The 21,696-nt window shown below is 39.6% G+C and overlaps 1 protein-coding gene across 1 annotated transcript in view; it reads right to left on the bottom strand.

The window, feature by feature from the left end:
- The window catches only part of galnt9 (polypeptide N-acetylgalactosaminyltransferase 9), a gene marked incomplete at both ends in the record, with an annotated part of 83,395 nt that overhangs the window by 36,530 nt on the left and 25,169 nt on the right, over positions 1–21,696 (bottom strand). The window contains 2 exons of the mRNA XM_080040784.1: positions 10,934–11,108; positions 19,726–19,892. Of these exons, the coding sequence (XP_079896910.1) occupies positions 10,934–11,108; positions 19,726–19,892 (342 nt within the window). The remainder of the gene's footprint in view (positions 1–10,933; positions 11,109–19,725; positions 19,893–21,696) is intronic.

Here is a 21,696-nt window from a genome sequence, read left to right as displayed (position 1 = left end):
CAAACCTAAGAAAGTGAAACACACATCAGGTGAAAAGAGAGGCTTAATCCGCTCCTGGTAAATCTGTCCATGCCCCCTAACCCTTTTGTTACTTCCATGTGAAAGGGTTTCAAGTTAGTTTCTGAAAAAAGGCCCTTCATCTCATGGCTTTAGCTCTGAGGCGGCGTTGGCTGGCCCACATTCTTTTACAGCACATCGAATGGAGAGCAGGAGCCATATTCGCAGAACATCTTAAGGCTATAAGAGCAGCTCTTAACTGGCCAATTTGGGAAACATGTCTCTAAGTTATGGGCTTGTCAGTCTGAACTTTAATGCTTTAATAAAAGGTTTTTGTCTTAGTTCATGGAGCGTTTTAGCACCAGCTCCTGAGCCTGTGGAAAGGGTAGTCAAAGAGACTCATAAGTCACCAAGAACAAGTCACAGGGCTGAAAATGGCCGCTGCAGGCAGACCTTCTAATAACTGAGTCAATAGTATTGAAAGACATTGGCATTTTACATTGCCATTTGGAAAAATGGAAAGAGCAGGTTACAGTATGCAGCACCCTCGCCATTGGGCACAATTAGACTTGCCATCAAACATAAATACTTCAATTAGAAACGCAGTTCATTTTCTATGGATTCACACCACCTATAATAAAGACGCCGACATCAATCGATGTATGCTCCTTTCAGCTGTCAACGATAGTTTCTTTTGAGGGAATAGTTTGAAAATTACGTTCATATAATGTCTTGCCCAGAGTTAGTTTGTAAGATTGATACCGCTCTCATGTCTGTACCACAAGTACCAACCTATAGCAAGGAGGCTCTGTTCAAAGTTCAATAACATGACCGCCATCACCTCTTAAGCTCACTAATTGCCACAATGCATGTTGTTTGCATCTCAAAGATTGTGGAACAGCCACCGGGCACCCGAACACTTCCACAGTTAGCCATGAATAGATGTAGAAAAGCTCTTAAACATCCCCCTTCACGTCAATACCTGTTCCTCTCAGTATATCTGTCAATGACAAGAACAGCAGAGAAGGAGTTGAGTCTCGTCTGCGAGGTTTTTCAACAGTGTCAGAGCAGCTTCTGTTATGTTCAACCGTTTACGCACAGCTGTGGCTATTCATAGCATCTTCCTGTTCCTGTAAGCCATTGTCAAGGCGATATGTCAATCATCATTCATAAATGTCACCAATGATTCATTTAGAAAGCTCATATTATATCAGTGGCGAACTAAGCCATTTGGGGGCTCCAGGCAAACAGTCCTTGCATCTACCGGTTTAATGTACCTTATATGGCATAATGAGATACTCCATATACAAAGGATGAACAAAAGTCACCATCTTTTTTTCATTTTGGATCAGACTTCTCAGATAGGCCTACGTGTCAGAGGCTTTCTTAGCTTGGATTTGTCTGAAATGCTCACACATCACAGGGTCAAACTGAGCCATTAACTGAACCTGACCGAAGAAATGTCCATTGCCTTGTACATAAAGTTTGTCAGAGTGGCCACGGAGAGGAAGCTATCTCTCTGACAAGAAGTTGATGATTGCCACTAACCTGGATAAAAGTCTAGACCAATATGACTTTGCTTTCAATTAAATGTGTTGTTTTATTTAAAAAATCCACAGTCAATTACAAAATAGCCTGTGTCCACAAAGGCTATTTGAATTAAAATCTTCCAATATTTAAAAAATAAATAAATTGCTAAATGAGGTTATAATCCTGCTACCTTTAAACATGGATAGTAGTGACTGAGTGTAATAGACTTAACAACCTTCACAATTCAGAAAAGAAAATGTAGATGTCATTAACAGGAAATAGATGGCTCAAATCTAAATGAAGAGAATGATTTCATGGGTTGTTGTTCATCCAACATACTGCTGTTTGTGGACTGAACAACCAAGAGATAACCTTTTAGAGCTTTAAAGAGCTGGTAGGTGGATTTCTGAACTTCAGAAAGATTGAGAGAGTGTTTGTCCCAGAACGGTGTAGGAGCTTTCTCTCGCTTTACATTCATACACTTAAAGGGAAGTAAAATATCTGTTAACTTTAGCTCTCTCCAATCCTAACAGTAAAATAAGCTCTTCACAGTTTTGCTGCTGTGTTTTCATAGGCTTTCCTTTACTTCAGTGCCATTTGGGAGGACTTCTACGGGTAGACAACGGTTTGTTTTTAGGTGCCTGTGCCTCTTGGTCATTGGAATGGTTTTTGGTCGATTCAAAACACGGTAAGCTCCCTTTGCTTTTTAAAGCCTTTGCCAAGGGCAACGTGGTCTTGAGATCCATATGGCACAGAACGACGCTGAAGTGCCGCTGGCTACATTTGTATAATCATCTCATGCTGAGAGATGATCTCCAGCATATATCTTCAAAGCAATTCCTCAAACGCTCAAGTCTTCACATGATAGATTTCTAGAATTCAAGGAAAAAGAGGGTACAGTTATAAAATCTCTGAAGAACCCTCCCACACTCCAACGTTGCCTCTCTCTCTCTCTCTATCTATCTCTCTCTCAACCCACTGACTTTCCTTCGATGAACCCTACCTCATACTTATCTACAAAAAGTGTAACCGATTCATATTCCAAAAGCAAAACATACTACTTATCACATGAAGGCAGGGGACAGAAAGTACATAGGTAATTGATCCAAAAATGACCTGTATGGGAACAGTGCTTAGAAAGAGCCCTCACTGAATAATGTGAGAGTGTTTGGTAAAAGTACGACAGCCACTGTTCTAAGAGGCTGGCGAATGGCTCTTTCTGTATTTAGTCGAAAACAATATTAATTTGGGTTTTCCTTTGATTCCAGGCTTTGTTGATGGCCAATGTGGAGGGTAAAAGGGTAGGTAGCCATAACTTCCAGTCAGTGGTCATCATAAGGTAAACAAATAATGCAAATCAATCAGACCAAAGATTAACACACCACTGATCTTGTAGAGTCAGCTCACGTTTAAATGAATAGTAGGAATTTTGGGGTTAGGGCTAGGGTGTTGTTGTTGTTTTTTTTATATTACTTTTGGACCAAGACAGGTTTATCATGTTTTCAGTCTGTATGCTAAGATAATTGCCTTCTGGTTTCATATTTTCCATACAAATATTAAAGTGACAGAAATCTTGCACTTGCATTCGTGTTTCTCCTATGAATAACAGTCTGGCGGTTCCTCTCACCATGGACTTTGCATTGTGATGATATTATGAAATTAAACCAAAGCTTGTTAAAACAAAATTCACAGCGTTTTGTGAGTGAATGTTTTGTGTGTGAAAAGCTTTCAATATTCACACAGACATTCATCTGTCAAAAGGGGGTCAACTACAGAATGAGTAACTGAAACATCCATACTGCTTCTGTTCATAACAATGAAACAATTGAGGCTACCACAGTTATGCCAGTCTCGTTATTCATCACAGCATAATGATTGATCTTTATGAGAAATAATATGTATGGATGTGTTGATATCTGACAGATATCATTTGATGGATAAACCTTTTATATTTTTCTACATTGTAACTGCTGCGGGTAACAATGTAATGAATCTTTTTTGACAGTGAGGTTTCAAAGCAGTCTGATATACACTCATTTAATCCAGCACTTCCATTGTTTAAAAGCTTGCTGACTGAACTATATATATATATATATATATATATATATATATATATATGTATAAGTGGAAACCTTTAGTGTGGCAGTTTACCTGACGTGGTTATTTTGTAGCGGTTAGCCGAGGTGTTGCTGCAGCTGAACGTCTTTCTACACTCCGTACCCTTGATGAGCTCTCCCTGCCTTCCCAGCATCCTCCATTCATCCCCCTGTGTCCTTGAGAACCCCTTGACACACCCCACCAGGCTGATAAGATCTGGGTTTGACAGACAGGCCCGTCATCCCTCTTCCTGGATCTGCCATTTCCTCTGCATAACACCATGAGGGTTATTCATCCACATCGGCCCAAATCATACTCAGTACAATATGATTTCTCTTTCCCCTCCAGCAATGACTCATCCAAAATTGTGAATATATATTGTTGACACCGTCCAATGCCGTCCAATGTCTGCTCCATCATGCCATCTCTTGTAGCCGTTCATACTGAAGCAGGAGCTTTTTTGACTTATAAACTGGTGTACTGTTTGTATTTGGTAATAGCCTCGGCTAGTACCTTTTAGGAGCTTTACATCAGGATGTGCACACATTTTGCAGAATTAAACAAACACATTGGTGCGTAGCAAGCAAGGATACATATCACTCTACAATCACAAATGAAAACTGCTTGACTCAGAGATTGTTCCACTATGTGTCCTACCTTTCTCCTTTCCTGAGCTAAATATCCTGCAGGCCTCCCACTTGAGATAGCTTTTTATTTAAAATTCCCAGATTAATGGATCTCAAATGATTCTCAAGAGGGGAATAATCACATAATGGAATCTAACTGTGCTCAGAGTTATGCCCCAAGTGCAGCAGGGTTCTCCGTGTCTAAAATAAGATCTCATTTTAATTCTACATTAGACTTAATGCAGCTGACTGAGCTACACAAGCTGGACTGGTGTACTGTAGCGTTCATGGATGAGCCAAATAATTGATATGAGCCAATGCGCAAGAAAAGCAAATCAAATTGAGTACACTGAATTTTCTTCACAGATACATAAAATTAATGGCAAAAACATATTAAGGAAGTCAGTGTTTCCCACAGGATTTTGGGATATTGTTGGAGGGACCCTGTACCTTGATGGGGGTCCGGGGAATTTTTTACCTTTTTAAAGTAAAATGCATCAATCTGGTAGCCTGGAAATCCAGACCCTGATATCTTGAACGATAGAGGGTCTGGCCACGATCAATAGTAATTTCCAACTCAAGGGGCGGCTCCTACTCGTGCATTTCAAATGCCACTGCACACAGTTGGATGGCACTACAACCAATCAGAGCGATGCACAAGGCGACGTAAGCCCCTTTCGTTTAGCGAACAGCTGTTAAACTGTTAAATTAAACGTTTGCCGTTGTCAGTCGGCAAAATAGAACATTCCATTTACTTGCTAATGAAAGATTTGAGTGCTGTCTTCCAAATCGTTAAGGGTCGAGGCCAAAACAGTCTCAAACTCACACAACATATCCGCAGCCATATTTGATGTTTACTATCACGGCTTCGACGTCGCATGCACGTCACTGTCGTCATCCGGTTACGTCCTCCCCAGAGCACCATATAAAGGGCTCTAGATAGAACCAATTGAAACCACCAGCCAGATTTCTGGCTTTCTTGATAAAGCTTCAGCGGAGCGTGTCCAGACCAACACGCGCAGCAAATTTAATTTGCCAGTGCCTAGTGGCAGGTCTGGGAATGCCAGGCTATCAATCTGGTGCACTTTGTGAGGAAATTTTAGAGCCTATATCAAATCCTGAGATGCAGAAGGAACATTATTTTCCAGATTTTTCTTAAACAGGTAGCTCTCTTTACTCTGCAACTGTAAAAACAGTACAATAGATTGGTCTGCAGACCCATGTTCTATGATGGAGGAGCCCATTTAAACAGATAAAGAGTGGATAGCTACTTTTTATGAACAATTTAGAATTCACACATAGAAAGCTTATTTGTGTATGTGTGAGAGGGCCTTCAAGGCCCCTCATGGAGCCCCTTAGACAGAGCTACTAATGCTGTTGTTTTTAACTTGCTTTTGTATTTATCCCCTACTAGTTGAGGGGCCTATGATGATTTCTATCTTGTTAAATTGTGATGAGTATACTTATATCTAGGCTATTCCTTTTTGGACCCTGTTATTGACATCAGTGACTTAGCTCTTTGACTATGCAACATGAAAAGTTACTATCAGTATCTCTGAGCCCTTGAGCCCCTGTGTGCCTGTGCAGTGATCCACCCCTGAATAGGTTACACAAGAAAAAAACAACGATGTTCATAACTAATTTATATATTTTTTGTAATGTAATGATTATCATGAACTTTTTTTAAAAACTCAATTTTGGGGGGCCCCCCGGATCATCTCTTTTTCCTTTTTAATAAAAAAAAAATATATATATATATATTAAAAAAAATAATCAGGAACTTGATGCCCTACGCGCTCTGCGTACCCTGCGTATAGTGAGCGGCGGCCCTGCTGCAAAGCCAACGCCTGCCGTATCTGACCTAATGTTTGGCATTGTGTTTTTGCTCACTGCTAAGAACTTTTAAACTTTTAAACTTTATTTTACTGTTTAAATCATGCTCTGTGTGTAACCTTATTTGCACCTGAACTGACCGTGTTAATGTAACAATGCCACTGTGTGGGAGTTCATCCATAAATGTGTGCACAAGTGCTGAGAACAGCTAATGTTAAATAGCATGGAAGTGTTGTGTCTTCACAAAGAGTCAACAACAAATGTTAAAATACAAACAGTTCAGAAATGCTGGAATTCACACCACAGTGTGGACTTCTCAAATACTTTTAAAGTTTCAAAATAAGAGATAAGAGTCTTAAGATAAGAGTGCTGTTTTATGTTTGCTGTGCATGTATGATAAATGTGCATATGACAGTATTTGAAGTGTTTTGAGAAGTATTTAAGCATGCTGTGCCTTGAGCCATTTTCAAGCTTAAATCTCTGTTAATGTTAGCCTGTCAGAGATTCTCCTGCTTGAGTTATATATACTGTATGTAGAGCACATATTAATATTGACAAGTCTCTGGCCCCTCACAAAGAAATAAAATAATATTATGCAGAATCTTAAGAAAGTTAAGGTATCCACTCAGAATTTAAATTAATTTCATGGCGCCAGGGCTTTTTGCATAGATAGTGGGATTCAGAAGCATAAAATGGAATAGGTTCTTACGATGCAACGTTAGATTACTCACTTCTTCCAAATACATTTGCTCTGGGCAAGGTTGATATGATACAGACGTAAAGGTGGCATCAATCTCTTTTCTGCGGTTTTTGAGTTGTGCCTGGCCTGTGCTCTGTGAAGCACTCAGTATGGCTGCAGCCTTCTTTGTCGTCTCTAGACAGATATAAATACTGAGCTGACGCCAGACTCTGCAAGCAAGAGTAAAGATATGATTTACTTTTACTGGAAAAATATTTCCCCAGCCTTCAGGAACTCAGGAAATGTATGTGCCATTGAATTTAATATAGTACCATTGCCACCTACATGCAGATAAAGCTCTGTGATATCAACAAAGGCACTGATATCAAATATGGCTGTGACAAATTTACATATTTTATTTTACAGGAGATGGAGGCTGTTTCTTTCTTTTTTATCTGTGTCTTACACTTATGAATTCCACCGGTTTGTCCTATTCTTAGAAAAACTCACATAGCAGCGGAGCATTCAAAATTAATCAAAGTGTTGCTTTCTGAAGCATGTATTTCATTACAACCTCCTCGCAATGAGAGTCTTATCTGCAGCACACACTCAGCAGGGAGCGGCCGCTACACTTCTAATCATTAATCGTTCATAACCTGAGATTGTGCAAGGGCTTAAGAAAAACAAATAAATGTCAATTTCCCTGCGCGTCCCCTCTGCAGCTGCATGGAAGGAGTGTGGCATATAGTTGTTCTACATTTACAACACGCTCCCATTGCTACCATTAATCCTGTTTATTTACAGAGCATGCAGAGGGAAACTGGTCTTGTTTGGAGCAGAATGGACAACCTTTGTCTCTGAGATGGATGGATACAACACCATTAAAGGAGATGGAGTGTGAACATTTGGGCTGATGCAATACAACATTAACGACGGGCAACAATGTCATATCCTCATATTAAAGCAGAGCAAAGCTGTGGAAATCAGATTCCATCATTGCTCGGCTGGTAACGGCCCGCTTCTTAACTCCTCATAAACCAACGTGGTGTGAGGGGATGGGAAACAGCTGTCGGAGTGCACCATACAGTATGACACAATTATGTTTGCTTTAACAATAATGCCAACCAGCAATGCATTTCAGCCGCAAACGTATACAGCACCCCGGAGGGAGCGGCGTGCCAATGAATCACTGCACCGCTGCTGAGAGAGCTGGCAGCAGCATTGTCTCTGGCTCAGTATGCACAGGCAGCGTGTGCAAGGTCATTGAGGGAGACTCACCACAACATCCACTGGAACCATCCATCTCACTTATCGCCCGTGTGTGCAATGGAGAATAATCACATTATGATAAATAGGGGGCTTCTTCCATTGTAATAAATAGATAGTGTAGATACCGCCAGTGAATCTATCTGCATAAGAGCAGCAGCACAGAAAGTTTGCTGCTATACAGTAGAAAGTATATGCAACCTCACACACACAGAAGAGGCATTTAAGCAGCGTGAACAAACTTTTAAAGGATGCCTGTCATTTTCTCCTTTGCCATATCCCCATTACCCAGCATCTTCTCACGGGGAAAATCACAGGGATGCTGCTCTACTTTTTCCAACGACTCCTGTAAATACAATTTCACGCAAAGCAAAAATCTGAAGCAACAAAACAGAACATAAATATGAAGGCAGCAGGTTATCAAAGGATGATGTTACAGCGTGCGTGGGCGGGTGGGTGGTAAACAGGAGCTAGAGGTGTGTGAAATTGACACGATGTCATGCAGGTGAACCAACTGAAATGCGGGGTGAGGCGTGGTGCTGACGGGTACATAGAAAAACCAAAGCAAAGGTGAATGTGTTATGTGGGGGCACGAAGGGTACATCTATTTTTGAGCAAAAACAGATGGGGGAACAGATGAGAGAACCACCAAGGTAGCAATTATCATCAGCAATGCACCTTAGACAATAATGCAATGCAAGTTGATGTTTGTTGGCTTGGCGGCAATTAATTCTACGAAACAGTGTCCTAAGGGGCAATGATCAAGGTAAAATGTAACACTCCTTTGCAAGGGTTACCAGGTCAGCAGTTGGTGGTAAACGGCTGACTAACACAGTGTAGGCAGTACAGGAATGCTTTATTCATTTTAGAAGCAGGATCAGGCTCACCCTGACCTTCAGCACTTTCATGTCGTCCTAATAAGCCAGGAGAGAGACATTGACCTTCTTAAATGTTACACCAGTTAATATAATGAACACAAAGCTTGCTTTTAGCCTGCATATCAGTATCCTGTTTGTTCTCTTAGCCAGCCTACATTATAAGTGGACATAGCAGTGTTATGCTACTATCTGTGTCTGTTTCCATTTATTTCACAAAAATATTTGTATGCATATTGTAGTTTTGTTTACGCCAGAAGTCAGCAAAGCCTACACCAGATTAAAAGTTAATTTTTTCTCTCCTGTGTTCTCCTTTTTTTTCTACTTATCATACATACAGTACATGTTTATATCAAGCTGCTCATGAGAAAAGAAACCTGACACAGTAACCTAAATTAATTGAATAATTAATCGTGATTTGTATTAGAAATCCACCTTCAGAAAGAATGAAAATGGAACTCTGAACTGATTCGAAAATGAAAGCTGTGCATCTATTAATGACCCATTTGGAGCCGAGGTGTGAGCTCATGCACACCAACATATGCAGATTATTGTACAAATGGAAAGATGCGAGGACGTACTGATTTATAGTTATAACACTCCATACACACATTGAAATTAATATTATTAAAATGTTATTTATTGTCAGTAAGTCTGTTTATTGTCTAAAAATCAGTTTGCTGTTTATAGTCAAGTCACGCAAGGACTAAGGATTAAATGCTATATCATGGGTTAAATTGACACCTTTAATTTCAGCCAAATGTTAATGCACAACCAACCTGGTGAACGATGATAAAAGTGTTATAGCAGATGAAAAATAAACTTCAAATAAACTAAAGCTCTACGTTATTCGCCTGCAGCTCGTTTGTTTATGTTTTTTTGGCAAATTCTCATCACAGAAAGTCATCCGGCTTTGGATTAGTAACTTTTCCTATTGGCACTGCACAGATAACCAGCTGGATTCCTGAGATACTAAAGAAATAAGTATGAATCAGATGGAAATGAGCAAATGTTGTTTTTAAATATATATATATATATATATATATATATATATATATATGTTCTATATATATATATATATATAGAACAGCCAACTAGTAACCTCGTCCCAGGCCCTAATGCCATAAACCCATGGGATGCATATATATATATTGTTTGGAGGATATATATATATATATATATATATATATATATATATATATATATATATATATATATTACGACTAAATCTGCTGCTTATGCTTATTGTATTTGCTTGAAGCGTGAATTTTCTGTTCATAAACGAAAACATGTATTGGTATTTCTTTGCATATCTAGTTAGCCAAAGGGCTGAACTGCATCCAGGGACACTTTAAAGAGATAACTGAAATATTTCTATCTGCCATCTTTCTTCATCCCTCCTGTTCTACCCCTGCCTTCTAGGCAGCTTTCCAGGGAACAAACACTGACAGCGTGACAGGCTCAAATTAGGTGCCAATTACATCTATTTGAGTGACTTGTTTGCTGGTTAACTTCAGCAGCAGGCAAACATTGGACTGAGACCCCCAGAAGTAATTTTATATGATGAATAAGCTCAGAACCCAACAGGTAAAATAGTATCGAAATGCTCAACATCTGAGCTCCCTTTTTAATTACACTCACTCTCACCTTTCACAGTGTAACACTCTCTCTCTCTCTCTCTCTCTCTCTCTCTCTCTCTGTCTCTCTCACTCTCTCGTCATAAGTGGAGAAGTAGTCTCATTGAATTGGGACGTCTTTTTATTCAGCTTTAACCAAAGCCCGTTATAAAAAGGAGATGCAAGAAAGAAAAGCTTATTAATGATAAACCCTTTTGATAATAATTCTGCTGAAAAGCGCTGTCTCAGTCAGGCATGGCAGATAAGAGCTTAGGGCGTCCTAAACTGCACATTTAACGATCATTATCTCACATGACATCCTAGTGAAGAAAGCAGAGCACAAAAGGTAAAGGTGAGTAAGGATAGAGAACACAGCTTAGAACCTTCTCATGTTAAACATGACCTTAGTCTTACCAGCCAGTGTTGAACTCCACGTGGGCATCAAAGAAGCCAACCACAGGAGCCGTGGCAGCATTCCAGCCGTGTATTCTGGCTCTGATCAGGCCCTCCCGCTTGCTGTTCCTCACGATCTTCACCAGGCCAGGGTAGCGTTTGTTCACATACTGGTCCAAGTTGAATTTCAGCTCCACTGAAAGAAAGCAGATTAGAGAGAAACTTGCTTTAATTGACCCCAAAATGGCAGTGAGAGAACATTGACCAGGCAGTTGTAGAAAATTATTATGTGTGTTTTTTTTAAAAGATAACCCAAGACTAGTGCTGAAAGGTCTTTAGCCCCACTTGCCGTGGAGTTATTTCAGGGCTGCTGTTAAAATGAGTGTTCATTATAAAAAAATATTGTCATTATTTTTACCCTTTAACAAAAAATTGTGTATAATGTAATTATAATCTTTATTTGTATAGTAATACTAATCTTTATTTGTATAGCACCCTTCATACATAGAATGCAGCTCAGAGTGCTTTACAGTCACAAAATAAAGAAAAATATAAAACAAAAACACATTTATCACAGGCATTTAAACCAAAGAGCAAAAGATAAAATAAAAAAAACATAAAAACATAAAAAATGCATAAATATAATCAATAACCAATGACAAAATAGGCTACTGGAATTATTAAGGAGAAATACTGATTGATCCTGATGTCTGTGAAATAAACCCATACAAGAGCAGTATAGAACAGCCAACTAGTAACCTCGTCCCAGGCCCTAATGCCATAAACCCATGGGATGCATGCTGCAGAGGTCAGCATATTTGGGTAAATACGGTAAGGGCAAACAAGCTGACCATGGAAAATAGTGCTGAAACTGAGCATTGGATATTGACCGATGAATTTAGAGACACACTTTGTGAGAAACTAATTTTGTTTTGCAACCTACCACTGCTTTAATATACTGTGTTTCTTTATCAAAACATATTATATAACAGGCCCTATACAGTATATATACTCATATTGAATATTCATCCAAATAAAGGCAGAAAAGCAGCATTCATTTGGTAATCTTAAAACAGTTTTCTGGTTTACTTAATGGGTTTCTAGACAGTGTGACTATCTCATGCGTTCCTCTGCTGATGTCTGTATTCCAGCTGGATTGTACCATCTCTCCTCCTCCGCTCTCACATACGTGGCTGCCATCACAAAGTTTACCAGATGAACAGCCAGTTGCACAGATTGCAGTCTGTGTTTGGTTGGAGGATAGATGACTGTTTGAGCTTGTAGGTTGCTGCTGCTGAGCGTTCCACTTTCTGAGGAAGAGATTAATAAGGACGCTCGTGGCATACTGACTCTGAGCACTACCTACACCTCTAGCTTCTGACTTTGGTGGTGACATAAATCAGCCAGTTAAAGTAGGGGGGAAAATGGCAGTCTAATCCCCTGTCTGTGTGTCCAAGGAGACGCAGTGAGTGGAAGGACTGTCAGGAGTCTTTTTTCTAGCTGAAGGTCTTAACTTTATAGTGGTGACTGTTGCAGAGAGAGCGGGTGAATTTGCCAGCGGTGACCCTTGCAGCAAAAGCGCCTTAGCATTTTTACACAAAGCAACAGCCGAGCTCGGTTTCTGTCTTTCTCTGTCTCCTGATGTGTCGTTCAATGGTTCTCTTACATATCTTAGATTTGAAACTGCCGTCAAGCTGGCAACATTTCTCTGGAGACTATCATCTTATATCAGAGTCAATAGGTAAATTACCTCAAGTACTTTACTTAGGTGTCACTGTGAACAGGTTTTTTTGTCTGGAACTTGTACCGTCTTGACTCTTTCCATTTGTGCTACTTGACATTTCCACTACACTAGCCTACAGGGGTTGCAGTTAATATTTACAGATTAAATATAACATAACCCATCGAAGCCAAAAGAGGTTAAATTGTTCAAGGTTTCACAAGAAAAGCTAAAACTCTCAGCCACTGAGCCACTTACACTTTTGATAATAAGAACATTGTACTGATCATTCCTCTGAAGGCAGGAATATTTGTAAAAAAAAGAGTATTTTTGCATTGGTAAAATTGGCACTCGTCTCTAAGTTTACTTGAGGAAAGGATCTGATTACTTCTTCCACTTCAATCAAATACAAAAAGATGATTTCAGAGCATTTTATGCTCACAAACTGAAATGATGATGACTGATCACTTTTCTTAATGGCCTCTCTCCCAGCTATATTTCAGACCTCACGTGCCAGTATGTACTTTAAGATCCTCTGGAAGGGGTCTTTTGTCTGTTGTTCCCTTGGCCCAGATGAAAACTAAAGAGGACAGCATTTGCAGTGCAGGCCCCGAGGCTCTGGAACAACCTGCCTTATAAATCTGAGTCTGCTTAGTCAGTAATCCCTTTTAATTCACTTCTTAAAACATACTTTTATCAGAGAGCCTTCCCTGCTTCTATTCAACTTTTTAATTCCCTTGAGCTGTCTTTGAGATAATTTGAAAATGCTTTGCTCTTATATTCTGCCTTTTCTTCATTACATTTGCTTTATTTATTTTATACACCAAATTGTTTTTATTGTAATAATTTAAAACAGGATTAGTTTGTCTTTTTTTTGTCTCCACTGCATTGTAATGTGGATTTCGAAACAAGCCCTACAAATTAAGTTATAATGATCATTATTACGTTATTTTCATCCAATGAACCTCTGGAGGTGGGTGACATCTACAAACATACAAAAAAGTTACAAATCAAACTAAGTAAAACACAAGAAAAAATAAACTAACACACACACACATATATTGTCTCCTTAATGGAAGTTAGCACTCCATCCAAAGACAACTGAACATCTCAGAGTGGTGTGTCCAAACATGACCTATTAATGTGACGTGAAATCACTACGAAATAATGAGGTAAGACTTTACTGTATTATATTTTGTAACTGTCATTGTTAAATGTTAAATGCAGTGCACCTCTTTGAGGGTCTAAGGACCTTTGCATCTTGGTTCTGTTTGCTCAAACTTGTTCAACGGCTCTCATTTATCATCAACCGGCCCTGCAGCTACAATATGATAAAAGCTATTAGAGTGTAATAATTATTGGGCTTTGCTGGGATGGAGAAAAGTTATGGGCCTCCCTCTGAACCCGGGCAAATAAAACATTGGACTGCATCCACCAGAGGAGAGTTATGGAGCAAGGAATACATTTTAAAAGGACTGGCTGCGCAACATAGCAGAGGATAAATATCTATCCATCATGCTATGAATACAAAATGAATGCCTAGTAGAATGCACAAGGAGAAACATGAATTCCTTTGGAGCCATGGGACAAGCCTTTGTGTTGTCTAAAGATAGATGGAATGGTGGAGTGGTATTGAACATGCTTTTGATTCTTTAAAAAGTGGTGGTCACTTACAGTACATACTGTAAAGCTTAGATCCTCCCACACACTGCCTCACCAACTAGAAATATACCTGAATTAAAAATAACCCGCGGGACTCTCTGTTTCCCATCCAGTGAGATCAGCCTTAGAACAGCTGTCAGACAAAAGGTCTGGTAGAGTACAATGTTTACATTCAGAGAGAAAGAAATGTACTTCTGCTACACAAACCACAGGTCACATTCTTCTAAAGGCAGATTGGTAACACTTTACAATAAAGGTACATTAATTAAATGTTAGTTAATGCTTATTCAATATTAACAAAGCATTACCCAACTATTAATAACTGTTTAGTTAGTGCTTAATAAACATTAGTTTACTGAGCGTAGTTCATTCCTAACCAATCAACGTACCGTTAATAACTAAACAATTACAGTAAATGATTAATAAGCATTAACTCACCATCAGTAACATCAACTAAGCATTAAATAATAGTAAATTAATGTACCGTTATTGTAAACGGCATATTTATGAACTCGTTTCAGACTCTGATACAGAAACAGGTCTGAAATTGATCCCTTTGATATGATCACCGTCGCACAGTCACAGTCAGTAGTTAGCCAACAGGTAAACTGGCTCACCACAAGCAATTTGATTTTTATTAAATATTGTTTTAAAAATGTATTAAATAAAAAGCAAGCCCTGGGCTAGCCCTGGGAGTATCATTTTAAAATGTCCAATGGGCCGAAAAGCTTATCAGGAATAACATCCAAAGGCTGTTCTACAGTATAAGCTATACTATCTATGGTATAAGCAGTAGACCAATGCATTGTGGATATTAACTGCACAGCAGCAATATGGAGGTTAACCAACTCTTCCACATTTTTTGGAAACAGCAATCCTTCACTCTTAACCTACTCTTAACTTTCGTCTACTTCATTTAAAATTCTGCTCAAGCAACATTATGCTTAACTTCCTCGAAATCACTGACCAGAAAAAAATAGGAAAACAACAATGAGAGCTACACCCTCTAACCCAGCGGTTTTCAAACTGTGGGGCGCGCCCCCCTTGGGGGGCGCGGGGTTATGGCAGGGGGGCGCGGATGAATATGTAAAAAAAAAGAAAAACTAAAAAAAAAAAAAAAAAAAAAATTTTTTTTTTTTTTTAGTTTTTCTTTTTTATACTAAGATCACGGCATAGCTGGACACAAGTTCTTCTGCTTCGTTCCCCTCACTGCATTTAAATGCATTCAGTAAATTACAGAGAAATAGGTCTCATTAAAGAAAAAGAGCACCAAGCCCAACCCAGAGGACCCTGCATACATTTTGTTTATTTTAAATTAATATTTTTATGGAAAATCCATGTGTCCTTCTTCAATAGCTTCTAATTCATCAGACCCAGTGTCTCCAAATTATTTGTTCACACAAAAATCCTCATATTTAGCCTCTTAATTGTCCTCTCAAAGTGCACCAGATTCATGCATTTCACTTTAAAAAGGTGAAAAAAAATCTCCCGGGGGGGCATACCCCCGGACCCCCCTAGGAGGGTCTGGTTCTCCACTGGCTACTATTCTCCTCCAGCAGGACATTGGAGGCACTAGCGAAAAAACACTGGGTGTGTGAATGACATTTAACTAGTCAATAATTTGGGCAAGTCTGTCTGCCTATCTTTCTCACTCCGATGCACACTCAGTCAGTAGTATCCATGCTTAAAGGAAGCAGGATTAAAACACTGGATTAAGATGTTAAAATGTATTAAATGTGTTTAAAAACGCACAAAATTTTTTAGAATGTTACAAAAACATGTTTAAATTTGTAAAATAATAATTTCTTTTTTTTGGGGGGGGGGCTCCGCTGACATTTGTTCTCTGAGGGGGGGCTCACTCTCTCACACTTTGAAAACCCCTGCTCTAACCTGTATTTAACAGTCAGTCCGTCATTTGGAGATGACACATTAAAGTGAGTGAACTCCAACAAAACTGAGCTAAATTGGACTAAATGAAGAACAAAGGAAGATCATTTGACAGTAAATAGAAACAATTCAGTCACTATGTTTCCATCCAATTATCGATTGAAAACATTTATGAAAATTAAGCTGGTGAAAGTGTGTTTCCATCCAACAGCTTTTAAGCTAGTAAAAACGTGTTCGTAGTAACTTCACATAGGCTACCGTTTCACAAAATAATTGGTATAGATTTCAAGCATTTTAAGGTGTTTCCATACATTTTCGCTCTGAATCGCACAACTTTCAAGCAAACATCTGAAAACAAAAGTTTGTTGTTAGCCAAAATGGATTGCACCATCTACCAATACATGATTCATATTTCACAAGTTATATTAGTGCTTATGTGGTAGCTCATAGCGCCCCATCACCATAATCGACCATAATCAGACAACAGCAACGACGGTAAGTAAAAATTCGTTATTATGCACATTAATGCCACACGACAAAGGCGACGGCTGTTCATAAATATTTGGGCAAATAACGATTCAATCGGCATTAATCGACAAATAAGAGAAAATTCAAGGACATTGAACATATAAAATTTGTGTCGATATAATGAAATTCAATCAAATATTTCTGTTTCTATAAGAAATTGTTCATTCAATATTACTTCATTTGAATAAAAACTTTTGGATGGAAACATACTCAGTGTCACAATATGTCAGAGTGAGACATTTACTGCAGTATGTTAATGAGCAAATCCTTCACTCACAGGCTTTAATCAGACTTACTAATGTACCAAATGTTTGAAGTTATTCAGCTCCACTTGAAAATGAATATCACAGTTTAATGCGCTGTTTTCATTATACGAATCATTAAGTTATCAATTTGTTGGTGGTATTTGCTAGAATTGAATTCTCTCGGGTTCATTAAGCTTTTCCTTGTCACGAACATTACGAACAACAATGAATTGGAGTCGTCCTGCCTGATGCGCGCACACACAAACACGCGCACACACACACACACACCAAGTGGAAATGTGAATTCAGCTCAAACCGCTGGAACCAGTGCTGTGAATAAACCTCCCAGCCACCAATAAATGTCACCGGCTTTTCCCGGCAAAGGAAATGGGTCGCGGCCAAGAGGGCGAACATGCATCCTGTGTGTGTGATTCATTATGCCAGGAGGAGTGAGTGAGTGTGGCTGTACCTTCACTCATCTCTCTGAGCCTTGTTTAAACGAGAGGGGACAGACGGAGCCATCCAGAAAAGGTCGAGCAGTCCAGCCTGCATGTTAATTGTCTAATGTCACAGCTGAGTGGCCCCCTGAGCAACAAGCCGCACATCTGCACAAGTTATCGTCAACATTGGTAAACATACAGTAAAAGCCCCTTGACGGCCGTGTCAGTGAGCTGAATCGGGCCTTCTGTTTAACACGCAGAAGGCAAGTGGACAAAGAAAAGATCAAAAACTAGCAGCCATGTGCCGGGATGTCAGTGAACTGCACACAGAACACTGATGTATAACGACAGTCAGTGATCATTCAGAGCAAAGGTTTCTGCAGAAGACGCAGGAGTTGCAAATACTGTAGAGTTCAGATTGAAGTGTTTTTTTTTTGTTGCTGCCAATGAACATCGGTTTACATTTCCCACTTCATCTGGGTGGATACAATGTAATACGAACAAATCTGATGAGAGTCAATGCTTCAAGTGTTTTTGTGGTGAACTGAGTGGATCTCCAGGGTTTAATTAGTGGGACTTTGTGATGTACAAATCAGGATATCAGACAGTCGTGTCGGTTGTTGATGAGGGTGGTTACTAATTGTCGAAAACTACATCATAAAAACACTTGCAAATTAAATTGTCTGGCATAGTTATATTTATGTTTTGTTCATTTGTGCTTTTCTCATTTTTATAAATGCATTGATTTTCATGGGCAAAAAGCAGACACGGAGCAACATTAGCATTCATTCCGAGTCATGTTTCAGACAATGAATGTATCACCCCCCACTCCCCTTTTAGCCCTGCTTTGCTCTCCACTAAGTTGGCTTTTTAAGCTACAAAATGTCCCACTGTGTTCACCAGCTATAATTGCTAACTGCTCAATGTCGTCATTTAATCCTTTGTTAATATATGAAATATTGATCGGAGCAGCTTTCAACTGAGTATTCCAGAGTTTTCTTCTCAGAGTTGCTTCTTAAGAGTTGCTCAAGATATGAAATCATTTCTTGATGGATTTTATTGAGAGGTTTTTGTGAGTTTTATGAGAGTCTAAATGTTTTGGAGTCTTTCACACCTTCACACTTATAATATTTTATGGGAAGGAGGAATGGGTAAATTATAATATAATCGAATGCTGTCAGTCTTTATAGTCAAAACAGGGTTGTCCTTCAAAAGTCAATTTCAGGAAAACACTTATGGGAGTCAAAATAAAAGGGGCAGACTGACTGAAATAAGAGGATGGTTTGACTTCCGTTTTTTCCCGTCTATTCACTTGCTTTTAACGACTTCCTGTTTAATAGGAGGCAGTTAGAGCCTCGGCGGGGGAGCGGAGATGTGCCAGTGGTGACTACTGCATGCTCTTTTTTTACAGTATGTTATTCATGCGCCCTTTTCCTCTGCCAGCCTGAGGGCGGCCGGCCTGTTACTCTGTGCCAAGTGAAGGGGGGCCAAGTGTCGTCTGGAATCGAGTCCATTGTCCGTCTCTCTCTCTCTCCCTCTCCCCCTCTCTCTTCCTTTCTCTCTCTCTCTCTCTCTCTCTCTATCTCTCCCCCTTTCCCTCTCTCTCTCCCTCTCCCTCTCCCCCTTTCCCTTTCCCTCTCTCTCTCTCCCTCTCCCCCCCTCTCTCTCTCTCCCTCTCCCCCTTTCCCTCTCCCTCTCCCTCTCTCCGAACAGGGAAAGTTGTTGGGATGCGTAGCCGAGCGTCATCAGCTGCTGTGGGCGTCACAACGATGTGGAGGCAACTGAGGCTTATCCCCACATCGCCATGGAGACGGGAGCACGCAGCAGTGTAGAAAGAAAGGACAACACAAATCTCATCCCTTCTCTTTCCTCTATCTTTTTTAAAGCTATTTTTAAAACCCGCTGTTGAAGCGCCCACACGCAGGAGTTCCCCGTCCCTTCAAGTGTTACTCTCATCACACCAGCTCGTTTGTGTGTCACACTCTAGTTCACGTTCCACCGGGGAAGACAAAACATGATAAAAATAGGATGACTGTTTCAACTGAATAAGCGATCCTACAGCATCAGATAAACTGAAGGTTTAAGATTCAAAGTATGAAAGGATACACTTGTAGGCGAGAAACAATTGAACCCGATGCAAAAACAGATTTTAGATGAGGCTCAATGTTCACCACGACTGGAAAGATCTCAATCAATGAATGTGAAGCAAAGCATATGGCAAGCGACCAGGGGTTAAAGACTGGTCACATAGTGCTATAGGAATTAGTTCCTGAGATGGCGATCCTTATATTCTTTTACTCTACTTATTAATAAAGCTGTAAAAGGCCTTACCACTGTCACTGTTGTCGTCGACCAGGATGATCTCCTTGAGCATTTGTGCTGGTGTGTGGTTGACCACACTGTGGACAGAGCGCAGGATCACTGACAGAGCCTCGTTCACAAAGATGAACACCACAGAGATCTGAGGGAGGTCTTCTGCGTACGTCAGCTGCTTACACCTGGTGAGGTAAATGTAAAATGATTAGACAGTGCTCTGACTAGCTGGAATTTGTCCTTTTTTATCATTCGAGGAAATAACAAACATAGCTGCCTCTGTATGGTAGACGTATAGAGGTTAGCTATAGCACAGACCAAATGTACTAACTTCACTTATTTGCTTTTTGATAAGAGTTAGACTAGAAAGTATTGATACCACTGTTATATCTTAATGTACATTATACAGCTAGGAGACAGTTTTGCTTAGCTTAGCATTAAAAAAATTCAAATGTGGAAACAGCTAGCCTGCTTGTGTCCAAAGTTATGAAAATACACTCATAATCCACCTAGCGGTTAAGCTCTTTTCCTGTTTCCAGTGTTTATGCTAAACTGCTGTACAGATGTAGGCAGTTTCAATATTCTCATATTACCCTTGGCAAGAGCTGTTTCATAAACTGGTCATCTTTACAGAATTTATTTTGCATATATTAATCAGGAAACTAGGAATTCTGTTGTGAAATGAAATGAATGAAATACAATAACTATGCAATTAAGTTCTCTTAAACCTCAGACATAAAAACCCTTTATTTCCCCATGTAATCCCCTCGTAGCTGTTTAATACATCCTCAAGGATCTCTGTGTGACCCTCAGCCCACATTGACAGCGTGTTCTCACAGCAGACAGTATGACTTGCCATAGCAGGAATGTGACAGGTGCAACTAATGACATTAACGATGGCTCCGTTTCATTTGGGTGTGGGGGTGAGCACGTGCAGTAGCAGGGCCCAGCACACCTGCAGGTAATTAATGTGATTAGTTACACCAATGTGAAAAGTCAAAATGTGCACATGGAAGATGGATGTAAATCAGTCTCATCACAACCCCTACACTGGTTGGAGTTTCTGAGCTGCTTTTTCCGCTTAAAACTTGAATAAAACATTCAGTATCACATTCCCAGTGTTTACCCATGGGGCCTGCAGCCTTACGGTATATTTTTCTCCAAAACAAAAACGGATGCATCCTGGATCACTTTTTCCTCCATGCACCAAACTAACAAGAGACATCATTTGAAGGCCCACATCCATTTAATGGGGAAGCTGCAGCCCCAAGACCAGGATGTTGTTTACTGTACCGTGACTACTGCTGCGGTATACTGGAGCTGCCACGCTGTAACACATGCTGAACAACATGTACTATTCTCCAGAATTCAGGAGAGAAATGTATGTATTTTTAACACAGCCTCACAGGTTCATGACCAATAGCCTAACATTTGGTATAGCACCAACAACACCATTAAAAATTAAAGTGTACTTATGATTTTTTATTATGGTCTTATTCGATAAGACCACATGTTCCAATCAATATAACAATAACATGCCTATTAAAAACAGTACAATGTCCATGCATTTCCTTTTTAGCCCAACGATATCAGCTGATAGCAACTAAAGCATGATTAACAATCAAATTTATAGCACTGAATGTAAGGGAAGAGCTGTGGTCATGGTTATAAATTGGAAAAGTCAATAGTAAATGATGCACTGACGTTTTCCATAAAATATAAACCGAAATGACAAACACTATCTAACCTAAGTATGTTAGTAGCCTAAACTATGGGATGCCAAGAAGTGAACCAGTCTCTTATGTACATTTTTTATTTTTTTTGTATATACTAAAACTTAAAAAAGTATTACAATGTCACACTGTTCACTGGATGGAAGAACAAAAAATGTGCCCAGTGATCCAGGTACAAATGACCGTCTTCCAGAATACTAAGCAAATTAGTTGTATATGAATGTCATTTTTAGGAGACAGAGTTGCTTGCTGGTGC

This window comes from Ammodytes marinus, assembly GCF_949987685.1.
Source record: "Ammodytes marinus genome assembly, chromosome: 2".
Classification (NCBI taxonomy): domain Eukaryota; kingdom Metazoa; phylum Chordata; class Actinopteri; order Uranoscopiformes; family Ammodytidae; genus Ammodytes; species Ammodytes marinus.
Note: the sequence above shows the minus strand (reverse complement) of the source record. Positions and strands in the feature narration are given on the sequence as shown.